The sequence below is a fragment of the Papaver somniferum genome, chromosome 4 (genome assembly GCF_003573695.1).
Source record: "Papaver somniferum cultivar HN1 chromosome 4, ASM357369v1, whole genome shotgun sequence".
Taxonomy (NCBI): Eukaryota; Viridiplantae; Streptophyta; class Magnoliopsida; order Ranunculales; family Papaveraceae; genus Papaver; species Papaver somniferum.
The window spans coordinates 30,883,486-30,898,558 of NC_039361.1; the positions used below are offsets into that span (position 1 = coordinate 30,883,486).

General features: G+C 37.0%; 2 protein-coding genes across 2 annotated transcripts; both read left to right on the forward strand.

The window, feature by feature from the left end:
- Window positions 1-4,073: 4,073 nt before the first annotated feature.
- On the forward strand, window positions 4,074-9,225 carry LOC113275057 (ankyrin repeat and zinc finger domain-containing protein 1-like). The gene is made up of 7 exons (XM_026524492.1): window positions 4,074-4,468; window positions 5,750-6,219; window positions 6,394-6,508; window positions 6,776-7,444; window positions 7,849-7,926; window positions 8,613-8,726; window positions 8,840-9,225. Exons 1-7 carry the CDS (start codon window positions 4,139-4,141, stop codon window positions 9,098-9,100), a joined length of 2,037 nt encoding a protein of 678 aa, XP_026380277.1. The 5' UTR covers window positions 4,074-4,138; the 3' UTR covers window positions 9,101-9,225.
- A 1,782-nt stretch (window positions 9,226-11,007) lies between these two features.
- LOC113275058 (probable sugar phosphate/phosphate translocator At1g12500) lies at window positions 11,008-12,543 on the forward strand. Its single transcript, XM_026524493.1, has one exon. It carries the CDS (start codon window positions 11,157-11,159, stop codon window positions 12,207-12,209), a length of 1,053 nt encoding a protein of 350 aa, XP_026380278.1. The 5' UTR covers window positions 11,008-11,156; the 3' UTR covers window positions 12,210-12,543.
- Window positions 12,544-15,073: the final 2,530 nt, after the last annotated feature.

The window sequence follows — 15,073 nt, forward strand, 5'->3', positions numbered from 1 at the left end:
AATTGAACAACTTTATGAGTAACAATTAGATTCGTTTGATTATTAATTGATCTAGAAGTATTAAGATGAACATGTTTAAGACAAAAGTGTTCATATGGATAACTTCGGTTAACTGTTATTGAGCCAACTCAATATACACGTTTAAGTACGGTTACCCATATCTAAATGAAGGTATATTTCATTTGTGTGTAACAAGATAAGATCATCTAACGGTGGAAAGATATTAGCTTGAATGTTGAATTAAATTTCATCTAACGGTGAATATTGATTGCTTTGTTCCAAAGCTATCAAACCCTGATTTGAAGACTATATAAGGGAGAACTCTAGCAACTGGGAAACCTAATCCCCACACCTCTAATGTGATACTAGTTGCAACTAGAGTCTATTCTCCTTTAACCTAGGTTTTTCTAAAACCATTATAGGTTAACGACTTAAAAACTTCTTTGGGATTCTGAAGCCAGACCCAACTATTCTCTATGTAGTTACGTGTTCTGATCTTACTTGTTATATCGTATTGAGTACTATCTTCTCTAAGATTTGCTCGAGATTTATCTCCGATAAGTAAGATATAAAAAGTAATCACAAAGATCTTCGTCTCATTCTTTGTGATTCCATAATAACTTGTTCTACTACCATATAGTTAAGTTATTATGAAGTGATTGATATTTCTAGGCTGTTTTTCGGGATATAAGACCGGATTATCAATTGGTTCCTGTTCACCTTGATTTATCAAAAGACGGAAAAAAATTCGTAGGTATTTCTGTGGGAGACAAATTTATCTATTGAAATAGACTTTTTTTGTGTGAGACAGATTTGTTTATCAAGTATTCAACTTTGAGTCGTAGCAGCTCTTAGTTTTGGGTGAGATCAGTTAAGGGAATAAAGTGCGTAGAGTCCTACCGGGATTCAGAGGCGTAAGGAACGCGACTGTACCTTAATCAGTGTGAGATTGGTTAGGGGGATCAACTACATTCCAGTTCGAAGTTAACTTGTAGTAGGCTAGAGTCTGTACCGGCTTAATACAGTGTGGTGTTCAAATCTGGACTAGGTCCCGGTGTTTTTCTGCATTTGCGGTTTCCTCATTAAAAAAACTTCTGGTGTCTGTGTTATTTCTTTTCCGCATTATATTTTCTATATAATTGAAATATCACAGGTTGTGCATAGTTCAATCAATTGGTAAATCCAACCTTTGGTTGAAATTGATTGACACTTGACCATTGGTCTTTGGTACCCTTCAAGTTACAGTGTTTCTCATAATAATCAGGCTCGCGGATTTCTATCTGTTTAATTTGCTGATTACATTGAGAAACATACATATAACTCTTGGATATATTTTCCTTGATCGAGTCTGATTGTCTAGCTGATTCTCTTGGAATTATATTGGAGTTAGTCCATATAGATTGCCTAAACGAAATATTGGGTGTGGTTGTTACACCCCCGCTTTTTCAATGTTTACGGCTAGGATTTTTGTGGATCTCAGAAAACCCAATAACGGTTAGAAATTCATCTTATCCTAACCTTAAAGATCGAACAATACTAACCTACGACTAGGAAATTCAAAACATGACCTAACCATTAGCACCTCCTCGAAACTGAAAAACTGAAGGGGTATAGATCCTTCATCAATTCTAAAGTTAAATCAGTTTAGAATGCGGTGGCAGCGTGGTTCACTTGCTCATCAGTTAACGTTCCATTCTTTTCCTTCTCCAAGGTGCCTCGGAACATATTCATCAAAGCTGTAATGTTGATCTGTCTTGTTCTGTAACTTGCATGCCTCCTAAACTCTGTCGTTTTTGTCTCTTCATCCCAACCTAAGAACTTTTTAGTTAGAGCATAAAGTTGTGCCCAACTTAACTGCTTTGTGTAGTTAAACTTCACAGCTGTGCCTTGGTCGGGAAGGTTAAGAATCTGCATAACATCATTCGGAGTAATCGTCATCTCCCCAAACGGCATATGGAAAGTATCGGTCTCAGGATACATTCTCTCCACGAACGCCGATATGGCCACACGATCATGTTCCAACAATGAATTCTCGGAGGCATTAGCTAAACCCCGAGTTGGCAAAAATTGACTTGAACCTTTCACATTCACCGGATAAAGGCCACGCAAGCATGTTTGTTTGTGTGGCGGTAGGTTTGAGTAGACGGACCGCATCTTGATGATCCTATTAAAGTACATAAAAAAATCCTTAATACAAATATTACGATATAACACATAGACAATACATTAATGAAAATAGTAATTTTATTACCTCGGTTTCGTATATTTCTCTGGCCCATTAGTCTTTGTATCCAAATAACAATTTTCCTCCATCCGCCGGTAGCCCAAGGATTGTGCCTGCTGGAATACCCTTCTTCTTCAAGTGCCGAGGGACAAGATGTGATGCTTTCTTAGCAATATTCTTCTTTACACCATCTTTTCCTTTTTTGGCTTTTTGGGTACCACTTGGTTGTCCTTCTTCTTCTACTCTTGGCACTGGATCAACTGGTTCAATTTCATGGTGGGGTGTAACTTGTGGAGCAGTTGGTTCTGCACTTTTTTGAGCGGCTTGTTCAACACTTGGTTGCACCCCTTGTTCACTGCCTTGTTGTTCTACACTTTTTTCAGCACTTGGTTGCACTCCTTGTTGACTGCTTTGTTCTTGTAAGCTTTGTTGAGCACTTGAATTATCTTTGGCGCTCCTTTCCCTCCTAGCACTAGCTGTCACTTTCTTCCTCCTTTCTCGACTTTGTCTAAACAACAAAGAAAGGAACAATATTTACAAACTATACAATCAGAAGACAAAGTATGGAAATATAACCCGAATGTACACATTCAGACGTAAAAAGACACATACTGTTCCTGAATACAAAACAATCGAAATCTAACTAAACATATTTACAACCGAATATGCATCAATTGAGAGTTCAGAATCTCTAAATTTTTCATCCTACACAATCGGAAGCAAAAGTACAAAACTATAACCCAAATAAACAAATTCGGAAGTAAGAAGACACATATTTTTCCCGAATGAAAAACAATCGGAATATAACTAAACATGTTTACAACCGAATATTCATCAACTGGAGTTCAGAAACTCTAAAATTTTATCCTACACAATCGGAGGTATAAAACATTATATTGTCTTCCGAATAAATACTGGCCCCAAAATGGGATTTTTCCTATATCAGAAATTTTGAGATTTTTTCAATATATATATATTCGGTAGTGAGTGTACTTCCGAATACTGTGTGTCTACTTAAATATATTCGGAAGCCAAAAAATTCATCAAACTACCGATTATTACCAGTTTGTATCCAGGAAGATATGGCCAACAATATTCGGCAGATAACCAACAAATATATCTCCCGAATACTGTCGATGTTCTTGAGAAACGAAGAACACGACTACATTCGGAAGTAAATAAGCATGAATATCGCCCGAATCTGGATAAAAAACCGAAAACCCTAGAATTTTTTTTTCTCGATTCGTCGAATTAAAGCGAAATAAACACCAAAAATGATAGATTCTTACCTAATTGGGCCATTTGAAGTTGACGAAGTGTTTGACTATCGGAATCGCCACCACCGACTACATTGCCGGGTACTTGTTCTTCGCGTTCTTCTTCATTTGCAGCAAGAATTTCTTTATTTCTTGCTAAAATCCCAATCTTTGGATCGATACCCCGAGCAACATTTTTGGTTCTAGGTCTGTGGGTTTCATTTCCCTTATCCATTGTTTTATAAACGGATCGACGATGTTTTGATTTTACGATTCGCGACGATGTTTCGGTTGAACGAGGGAAAGTTTTTTCTTCCACAATCGGAAGATATGAAACTGGAAGAAGAAGAGTTGAAATGAGTAGAATTTTTTGTGATTTGGTTTTTATACGGTTTTGCCAAAAGGACATTTATGTAACTTCAATATCATATAGGGTACCCCTTAACTAGAATCTTTGGATGGGTATAAATTGATGACCCCTAAATCCTTTTGAGTGGCCCCTAAAAACGCGAGTTTTTTTTTTTTTTTTTTTCGGCCCTCAAAGTTCCAATCCTGCAGCCGGTTGGTTTCCAGTTTTATGACTTCTAGCTTTATTTAGGTTTAATCCTTCTACCGAGCAAGTCCGTCCCTCACACTAGATAAAATTCTTTGGACAGCCATGGCGACCGAGAACACCAAAAATCATATCAATAACCACCAAATAGACCGTCGTTCTGTATTCGATCTACCACCCAACATATTCGATTCATGTAGCATACTCTCAGATACATCTTTATCTTCATCGGCAAGTTATTCCCACTCCATTCCATCTGAAATCTCTACTAATGAAGAAGAAAACGAAGAAACCCTAATTCAAGAGAAAGAAGAAGATAAAGTTACTAAGAAGAACAATTTTATACCTAGATGGTCTTGTAATACTTGTAAAGCTGAGTTTGAGTCTCTTCAAGATCAACGTTCTCACTTCAAATCAGACCATCATCGTTTCAATGTAATTACTTCTCTCTATCTCTCTTCTCCTTTTTAATTTTGTTTTCTATCTAATTCACGGGTTTGATTGGAATAGTTTGAATTTCTATTTAAAGTTTGCCTAGCTAGGATGAAATTTATGAAGGGAATTCTCAGCAAATTCTGTAGAGAAAGGATAATTTTGATAGAAAACTTAGAAAATATTGAAACTTTAATCCTCTATGAGCTCATCAACTACTTGGATGTAATTGGAGTTGTTGAAGGTGCTAGGGAAAATCCCATGAATTTTAGATAGAGATTTACTGCAGTTAGGAAAATGGATAGTTTATGCGAAAAGACTAGAATGTTTTAGGTATTTGGTGGATGAATTATGTGGGTTTGGGCACAGATACATTACTGTTCTCTAAGAAGGAAATATATTAAGTATAGGATGGGTTTTTGTAGATGAGAAAGGTAATTAGGCTAAGGTACATCAGGATACCAGCTTTTTTGATTTGCAAATTATGTATAGTATATAGGACGGAAATATCAAGTGAATTTTGTTTAGTGTAGTCTGGTTGATTCGCAATTACGACTTCTCCCCATTTTATCCATACCTCTGGCCTAGCAGATTTCGAGGCTGATTGTCTTGAAAATCAGTGCAGAATTATCAAGCGCCATTAAGTACTCTTTGACTGTTGGATAAGCTAGTAAATTTCGTTCAGTGCAGTCCGGATGTTTCTATCCTGTGTATGAGTTGCAGATTACCATGGAAAACAGTATATACTGCTTAACAATGATATATTGACACTCACTTTTTGCCACTCCTGGCCTGATGCTGTTAAAAAAAATGCTTGAAATCTTATAATCTCCAACACGATGGTAGTCATTGAACAGCTTAGCATAGGATATTTTAGCATACATGGATGCAAATGCTTTTTAGTTTTTGACCTACGCTAATTTAAGATGATATAAGGAGGGTCATATTTTTTCTTTGTATACTGCATCATACCACATCGTCCTTATGTTTTTGAATGCCATCTCCTACTATCTTCTTATGCGTCCATGATGGCTCACTACTGTGAATCAGTGTGTGTTTTCATTCCCATGATAATTGTGATTCAAGCAGCCGTAGGTTCTCCTGTCATCCTGTGAGGTTACCTGCTCAACATGCTTTTTTTGTCAACTCCTGTTTTATTCATATCGCAGCGTACCTCTGTCATCATGCTTTGAAAACTACGATAATATACAGATCGGCAATAACGATATACCTTCTGTTTTCGTGTTCTGTGCACTTCTAACAATATGCCCACTCTTTTTGTAGATAAAATTAAGCATTTCCGGAAAAGATACAATAAAGGAGGAAGATTTTGATGAATTGGCTTCTGATTCAGTATTCAGAGATTACGATGATATGTCAAGTATATCTGGCTCGGAAGATGAAGCTGAGAAAAGCTCCTTCCCAAGCAATGAGGCGCAAAGGAGATTAGCAGAAAGTTTTAAAAGGAAGTTTTTTATCCGTCTTCAGACAGGGAAAGTTGTTTCTCTTTGGAAGTGTTTGCTTGTAAAGGAAAATGAGAATCTCTTGTTTGACAACGGGCTAAATGATCACAAGTTCAATGATGGGCATACATCATACTTGAAGGAGAATGAGCTTGTTGAGAGGTTGAAAAGATTGAGCCATGAGCCTCGTGATAAAAGCCAGTTGAGGATTGTGTTGCTTGCAAGTGGTGGGCACTTTGCGGGCTGTGTCTTTGATGGGAATTTGGTTGTGGCCCACAAAACATTCCATAGGTTGGTTTTCTATTCATCTTGTTTTCTATTGTTATATTTTACCACATGATTTCGTTCTCTCTATGGATACAGTTTATTCATCGATAGAATCTTGGTTTGCCTCAGAATGTGTTCATAATTGATTAATTTCTTATTGTATATTTTGGAGTAAAAAAATATGTTTCTGTTCTATAGATATGTTGTGAGAGCTAAGGCTGGGAAGCAACAGTCAGCTCATGATGGTGCTGGCAAAACTGCGCATTCTGCAGGAGCTTCTCTTCGTCGATATAATGAACTTGCTCTGAAGAAGGTATTGACTGAACTGAGTTTTGTTTCTTCTGAAAAATTTAATCAGATGTTAACCAGTGGCACGGCTACACCCGATATGTCTGTTGGATATAGGAAAAGCATCACTAGTACGTAATCCCTAGTTATGGCAATGCTGTTATTAGAGAAACAAATATAGAGATCTTGTATAATGTTTGTCTGGCTATCTGTTACGAACTTAAGCCTGTGAGCTTCTCAAAAGTGATCTCTATTTTTATGCTTCTAACGATTTGTGCTTATATTGGATTAGGAAATTCAAGAACTACTTGCTGATTGGAGGCCTTATTTTGATGCTTCATCATGCATTTTTGTCAACGCTCCATCAAACAGTCGTCAGCTGCTTTATAATGGGGAGAAGCCATATTTTAGTGATCCACATAATGTTGTTAAGCATGTCCCTATCACTGTTCGTAGGCCTACCTTAAAGGAAACTAAGCGCATCTATGATCAATTAACAAATATGGTCTATGAGGTTGATGAGCAGGTATCGTCACAAACCCTAAAAGAGGATTTACCAGTGGGTGCAAGTGACGCAGGGAAAAACAAACCCGAGTCTAAGAAAGACCATTTGGTGGCTCACATGAAGAAAAAGGAAGTTGTTGAAGAATTTAAAGTTAATGAAAGTTCTGATGAACTGTCTGGACCCATCGAAAATAAAGTTATTGGTGTATCAACACCTTTACATGTTGCAGCATTTTGTGGCAACACGCAACATATACTGGAGCTTCTGGAACTAGGTCTGGATCCTTGTGCTATAGATGAAAGAGGACGAACACCGTATATGTTGGCGACAGAGAAGGAGGCTAGAAACACATTTAGACGATTCATGGCTTTAAATCTTGACAAGTGGGATTGGAACGCTGCGAAAGTGCCTAGTCCACTAACAAAAGAGATGGAGGAGTCTCAATCTGTTAAACAGGTCAGATGGTCTATCTATGTTTTGTACTTTATGTGTCAGATTCTTATTGATTGATGGGCACTTGTTAATCTTCATGTGAGCTTACCTACATGTTGGTTACTGGTGCGTTAAAAACTTGGCTATGAGTCTTTCATACATGTACTCGATATTTATTCTTCCTTTTTTGTTGTAGCATGATAGTTGGCTCCAAGTGGGAGAACTTGAATTGTTTTTGCATAGTTCACTATTTAGGATCTTTTTCTCTGCAAATCTAGTCTTTAAGCGATCTCTTGTATTTGTCCTTTTAGAGTTCCAATTCATCTGCTATTTTCAATACTGACCTTATCATGTAGTAGGATTTTATCTTATAATCCCTTAACAAGTTTCAGTGGTAATTATGATGATGCTGTTTTTTAACTTTGTAGGCGGAAAAAGATGCCAAGAGGAAAGAAAAAGCTAAAGAATTGAAGAAGTTGAAGAAAGCAAAAGAAAAGAAGGCTCAGGTGCATACATTTTCCGAATTTATCTTGATGTCCTCTAACTTTACCATGGTTATCTCATGATAAAAAATCTAACCTACTCATGATAAAAAAAATCTAACCTACATTTGATTTTGAGAGCTTTTTTATTCCCTTCAGTCATATTCTCGGGGTTTGGCAATTTTTATAGATGTCAATTGCGAGAAAAAGAAAATTAGAGATTTTGTTTGTCCTCTCTATGCTGTTCTTTTTTGATATATTGATTTTCATCTCATGGATAGAAAATGAGAACATGGATAAAAAATCTAGTCATCTGTGTTTTTTTAGTTTATTTATCTAAACATTAGCATAGTTACCTCATGATAAAAAATCTAACCTACATTTAATGATGAGAACTTCTGTAGCCTTCAGTGAAATTCACAGGTTTATCAATTGCGAGAAAAAGTAAATGAGAGATTTTGTTTGTCCTCTCTGTATTTTTCTTGCTTCTTAGTTTATTTACCGAGACAGCTGTGTTGGTTGTCATCTCATGGTATCATATGAAACTCGAACTCGCCTCTGGAAACCCTGCTTTGTGCGTTGGTTGTCAAGAGTTCATATCACATCAGCTATGCTTATGGATTCCATCTTCTCAGTTATATCATTTACTTATGAACTTCCAAAAGACTATATATTCCTGTAGTTATGACCTTGTATCCGCAAATGTGCAGGCTGAGGCAGCTGCCCGTGCAAAAAGTGCTCCAACTATGTCACAGGGTCAGAGTTCGAGATCTGTACCTAAACAGCAGGTGCAATCTTCTAGGACACCACCCCTTTCTAAAGAGGTCAGTTTAAATTGGCCGTATTCTCAGGCCCCATCTACTTTGCTCCTCAGACCCTTTTTTAATTTCTCACTTACCATTTCTAACCGAAATGTTCGTTAACTACTTTTTATCAGGAGGAACTGAAAAGGGAAAGAGAAAAAAGAGCACTTGCAGCAGAGAAGAGAATGGCGGCAGCTGCTGCACTTGCTCAGGATACCAACAAAACTGCAGCACCACCAACTGTTTCAGGGCCCAGCACTGGGACATCAGATGGCCTCAGTTGTTCGTGTTGTAAGGTTTCTTTGGCTGGGAAAGTTCCTTTCAGTAGATATAACTTCAAATACTGCAGCACTTCATGCATGCATGTCCACAAAGAATTGCTGGAGGATGAATAATACTAAGAATTTTTTTTACCCTTCCATTATAACTCAATACAGCTCCAATCGACACCGCTGTTTTTTTCTTATCTTTGGCATAAATCAACAGTGCATTCACTTAAATTTCTTCCTTTTTTTTATCATCTTTCGTGTTTTTGCATTTCAAGTTGGCCCAGCCTAAGAAGACATTGAACCACTCACTATCACCATCTTGGCAGAGGTCAAGAACCAATGTCATCCCATGAGGTTTATCCACAATTCTATCTGCATTCATTTATGAACCTAACTGTTTTGATCCATAACTTTTAATTGGTTCTTTCGATAACACCAATGCCAATAAACCCCCCGAACAAAAAACTCACACATAAGTTGCCAAATTTTAGGATTTATCACCAACTTTAAGATTTCAGGGTCGCATCTCTGGTGTCCTTTAAGACTGTTTTTAGTCTATCGGATAAATCATGGGAATTTTGAAAGACTTCATAAATAGCACAACTAGACCCCCTTCTTAAGGATAGAAAGAAGAAGAAAGAAAGTCCCACTCGATGTTCTATAATAATAAAGAGAGACCTAATTGTATGCACAGGGGCCACTCAGTATGATAATATGATATCTATATCTGTTTTACACTCTTTTGGAAAAGCTCCAGTCTGTTTCCAGCTAAAATGGTAGATTCCTTTTTGTTTCTGGACAGCAACATTTTTAATGAAGCTGAGTAAATTAGTTAGTTTTAACCTCAGGTGTCCGATTCCACTTTCAAGGTCTAGGTACCTTGCCATCTCGTCAGGAAGAGGCAGTTGTGGTAATTGCAACTCCTAAAACAAGAGTATGTGTTTTGCACCTTCGAGATCTACGCAGCGAGATCAACCAAATGCATGCATCGGACAGCAGTATGTGTTGGCCGTCACCATCAATAGATAAACTCTCTTTAGAATAAGTCCTGTTGCATGAAGGGTACTTAGAAGTTGATTTACAGAAACTCTATGGTCTAGAAGACTAGAACGTAGTACCGGGGCATTAGCAAAAGAGGAATGTTTGGGGACCATGGAATCAAAATGTGTACGTAGTAAATGACTTCATAGGAGAAACTAGATAATTTATGCAAGTTGTATACGGAAGTAGCCAAGAAATTTATGAACCGACAATTCTAACAAAAACAATGCCACCCAAGTCTCACGTTCTCATGTCTCCTCCCACTAAACCTACCCTAAATATATTCTCCTACAGGCAGTCACTTCACTTGCACAACAACAGTAAAAAAATGGTTCATCTGTTTTTACGGTCCATTTAAAGCTATAAATGCAGTAATTTTGCACAATTTGTGCTACAACGGATTAAGTTTACCAAACTGGTTGCACTTTGTTAACACTTACAAATTGTTGATCTGTAACATTTTAAGATCTTCACTAATTTAGCAGCCGTCTCACTATTAAGGGAGTGACCTACGCTTAATAATGGGATGGAGGTAGTATATAATACGCGACAAATCCAATGGCTATAGTCTAGCTAATACCTTTTACCAGTTCGAAAGTAAAAAATCATCACGAAATCTTACTGGACAAACACCCAAAGTATAAGCCAAAGGTTTCTTTAATTTTTTTTAATTAAACCGGTCAAAGTAAGTCAACGCGTTAATTCCACACTGACCAATTTTGACTAAAAATAATTTCTTTTCTCATTTTTATATTCTTTAAAATCTGATTTGACGAACTAATCTGAAATCTGAACCAATACCGACACAATTATTTTACTAAAAATAAAAACAGGAATCTTATTATAAATAAAAAATAAAAAATATTCTTTATTTCATCATCTTCCGTATATAATCAACGGCCATACTCATCACATTGCTTCAAATCTAAATCTCCACCGTCCAATAAAATCTCTTTCCTTCCGTACTAAATTCTCATTTTTAACATCTCAAATCTCCAGCTCCTCCTCTTCTCTGCTACCACTTCATCACCCCTTCTCCTCAGATCCAATCTCTCTCTTCTATTCTCTTCAGAGACTTCTTCCAGAGGGAGAGAAATTAGCCCCATTCTTTTCCAATTTTACCCCTCAGAAACCAGTAGTGATGGTTGAAGCTCAAACATGGACAACAAGAAGAGGGAGTAACCCAAGATTGGAAACAGAACAAGTAATTGAAATCCCATCAACACCAACAGGTGAATCAAGATATGGAGGTGGTGCTGGGAATTCATTGTCACCAACAATCACAACAGGTTTATTCATAAGTTCATGGTACTTATCAAACATTGGTGTTCTCTTATTAAACAAGTACTTGTTAAGTATCTATGGATTTAGGTATCCAATATTCTTAACTATGTTACATATGATATCATGTGCAATCTACAGTTTAATTGCTATACATTGGTTAGAGCTAGTCCCATTACAACATATTACTTCTAGAAGACAATTCTTTAAGATCTTTGGTTTGAGTGGGATTTTCTGCTTCTCTGTTGTTTGTGGTAATACATCACTGAGGTATTTGCCTGTTTCATTTAATCAAGCAATTGGAGCTACTACACCATTTTTTACTGCAATTTTCGCATTTCTGATTACTTGTAAAAAAGAAACTGGGTCTGTCTACTGTGCATTGTTGCCTGTTGTGTTAGGGATTGTGTTAGCTAGTAATAGCGAACCATTGTTTCATTTGTTTGGGTTTCTAGTTTGTATTGGTTCTGTGGCTGGGAGAGGTTTGAAATCTGTTGTGCAAGGGATATTGTTGACGTCTGAGGCCGAGAAGCTTCATTCCATGAATTTGTTATTGTATATGGCACCAATGGCTGCGATGATTTTGTTGCCGTTTACACTTTACATTGAAGGGAATGTATTAGGGTTGACGATTCAGAAAGCCAAAGAGGATTCATTTATTGTGTTCTTGTTATTGGGGAATGCTACAGTGGCTTATTTGGTGAATTTGACTAATTTCTTAGTCACGAAGCATACAAGTGCATTGACGCTGCAGGTTCTGGGTAATGCTAAAGCTGCGGTAGCTGCTGTTGTGTCGGTTTTGATTTTTAAGAATCCGGTTACAATTATGGGAATGACAGGATTTGGTGTTACAATTATGGGTGTTGTTTGTTATAGTGAAGCAAAGAAGAGATCTAAGGTTACAGCTAAGTGACAACAATATGCGAATTTGCCAATGGATTCAAAGGTATGATCAAAAAGAGGGATCTTCATTCAATCCTGTCCTCAGTTATATTGTTTTTTATGTCTTAAATTTTTTAGCTGAATTCATGTTATTCGTCAAGAAATTGAACGAACTTTTGATTGAATGTGAACTGAATTTGGGCATATGATGTGGTGTAAAGGAAAGGGTTCTCTTTCTCTTTTTTATCTTCTTAGTGGGAGATAGTGAACAAGAAAAGATTCTTCATTCACTGTCTCTCTGAAACTCATAATACATTACATACACTTTGAATTTGTCTTGTAATATCAATATTTTGTTTGTTTAAGGTCAAAAGTGTTGTGCCGAGAGGTTCATATCGTTCCTCAAGACTTCACAGGATCTGGCATCAGAAACGAAAAACTACACAATCAACGGAAGCTAATGCACATAGAACACACAAGACACAGAGAATTACGTGGTTCGGCAATGTGCCTACGTCCACGGACAGAAATTCACTTCATATATTAGAGAATACACAATGCACATGACACTCAACACCCCTTCTTCTTCTTCACATTCTCAACTCACCTTCAACTCTCTCAGCCCTAGAGCTATGAGAGGATCTACATCTCTCTAATGAAGAGATTACTTCTTTTTTTTGTGAGGAGATGTCTACAACCTAAGGGTTTAGACAATATTGATGTAGATCATGTAAATGCCTATAACCTAAAGGTTATGCCTTTATTTATAGGCTTATAATACTTCGATTAGGAAACCAAGCTTTACTCTAATCTAGGAAACCTAAACTAGCTAAGATAGGAAACCCTTGTTTAGATAGAAGTCTAAACATAATTCTAAAAATCAGTCAAAACCGATTTAAGAAATCACACTGATGTTTCCTAAAATCTAGCCAATATCCAACAATTTTCCACCTTGGCAAGATTTCTAGGACAATTTCAACTTCACTATTCTCCGATTTCTCCACCTTGGCATGAAATCTCGACATTCACCTTTCACGCCTTTGTATTCTACTGCCTTCAATCACCCAGAGGTGCCAATCATCCGTAGATGCTTCAATTCCACTAAAGGACTTCAATCACCCATAGGTGCCAACCATCCGAAGAAGTTTCACTTCCATAAAAGGATTTCAATACTTCACTCACCCGTAGGTGCCACCCATCCGAAGATGTTTCAATCCCTCATAGGGCTTCAATTCTCCAATCATCTAATGATGCTTTCATACTTCAATCATCTTAAAGATGCTGCACTCCCACAAATGGGCTTCAATTTTTCATTCATCCGAAGACGTTGTTGCACTAGTACAATATCTAAAATGCTTGTCTAAGGTTCAAATGTGTCCACCGACACCAACACCCAAATGGTGTTTCAAATTCAAAAGACATGATTAGGTCCAGGAAGACCTTACCCGAATTCCACCACTTATTTTGCTACTTTGCTAATTTCTCAGCAAATCCAATTATCTATGAATTCTTGACGCGTCTTCAACTTCATAGATTTTCACATGCACATATTCTTCAAACTTGCAAGATTCAATTCTTTGCACATTTGCTTCAAATTGTAGGATATAGTCTTTGACTTCAACTCACCACTTCACTTGTCAAATTTGAGCTCTTCCTCCATCCTACTTCTTCAAATTCCAACACTTCGTTTTTACACGCGGAGTTCAATATTTCATCACATCCAACTGTATGGTGTACCCCCCATACCGACGAAGTTCTCTTCAAAAGATGAAATAATTCATACCTTACAAAGATGCAGTCTTTGTAAGTTCCCAAACATCTGTGTGAACACATTCCAATATTCCACATGTGGTGATATTCATGATATTTTCATATCTTCAAAAAGCTAGAATTTTCTACTTCAACTCCAAGCTTGATTCTTTCTCCACCTTCAGACAATGTTCGCAAAATCCTAAACTGCATGATTCTGCGTTCTTCAAATCATGCCTTAACTGCATGATTTAGTCTTCAAATGTATTAGATTGCGCACTATCTAACGCTTCTACTTCCTTATTCAACAATACAGATTTCCGTTCTTCAATCCTTTCATCGCTGCAACCGCATTGGAAAACTTCTTCAATACTCCACCGTTTAAACAACTTTAAACCCCATGGAGTTAAATTTGATCTAATGATTTCAGATTCTTATTCAAACTTCGGTACACACCGAACAACTTCAAACTTCCCGAGTTGCACCTAAGTACTTCAAATGAATGTTTAACATTTTCAACTTCAAACTCCAACTCCTAAAAGTCAGAAATCATTCCTTAGAGGATGCACATGATACACAAACATTCAAACACTCGAGAATCCTCCACATATTCTTCATCAACATTAGATCTTCATGTTCCAACATTCACGTCTGAACTTGAAACTTCTTTCCTGTTTTCCAATGCTTTTTCTCATGACAAAAAACAATTCAATTCAATTCAATTCAGTACCGCATTCTTCAAATAGTTTGCGATTTTTTCGCTTAACTATATTCTTCACATGTAGTACTGTACCTTACAATTATGAAGTGCCAGAATGATACCTTGTTCTTTGCATCCAAGTTTTCGCCTCAAAAATCGTAACATATCCACATGACCAATCTGTTTTTCCACCACAGTCTTGCACTTCTTCAACTCGATGATTTCAAAAGGTAAATACCTTTATTCTCCGCCAAATATCATCAAAACAACAAAGGTAACAAACCACCTAGCTCCTCTTTCAAAAACAGTAAATCAAAGAGGTGCCTGCAAACATCCGAATGGATGATTCAAATGTACCATATTCGCGGTATTCAACGGTACCAAAAAATTCTGCTCCTACATTGTTGTGTAAACAACAAAAGCCTGCATAAATCCAATGCTCATAA

Coding starts and splice junctions, on each gene's coding strand:
- LOC113275057 (XM_026524492.1), top strand. CDS start 4,139: ATGGCGACCGAGAACACCAAAAATCATATCAATAACCACCAAATAGAC. Junction 4,469..5,749: donor CAGACCATCATCGTTTCAAT/GTAATTACTTCT, acceptor CTCTTTTTGTAG/ATAAAATTAAGCATTTCCGG. Junction 7,927..8,612: donor CAAAAGAAAAGAAGGCTCAG/GTGCATACATTT, acceptor GCAAATGTGCAG/GCTGAGGCAGCTGCCCGTGC.
- LOC113275058 (XM_026524493.1), top strand. CDS start 11,157: ATGGTTGAAGCTCAAACATGGACAACAAGAAGAGGGAGTAACCCAAGA.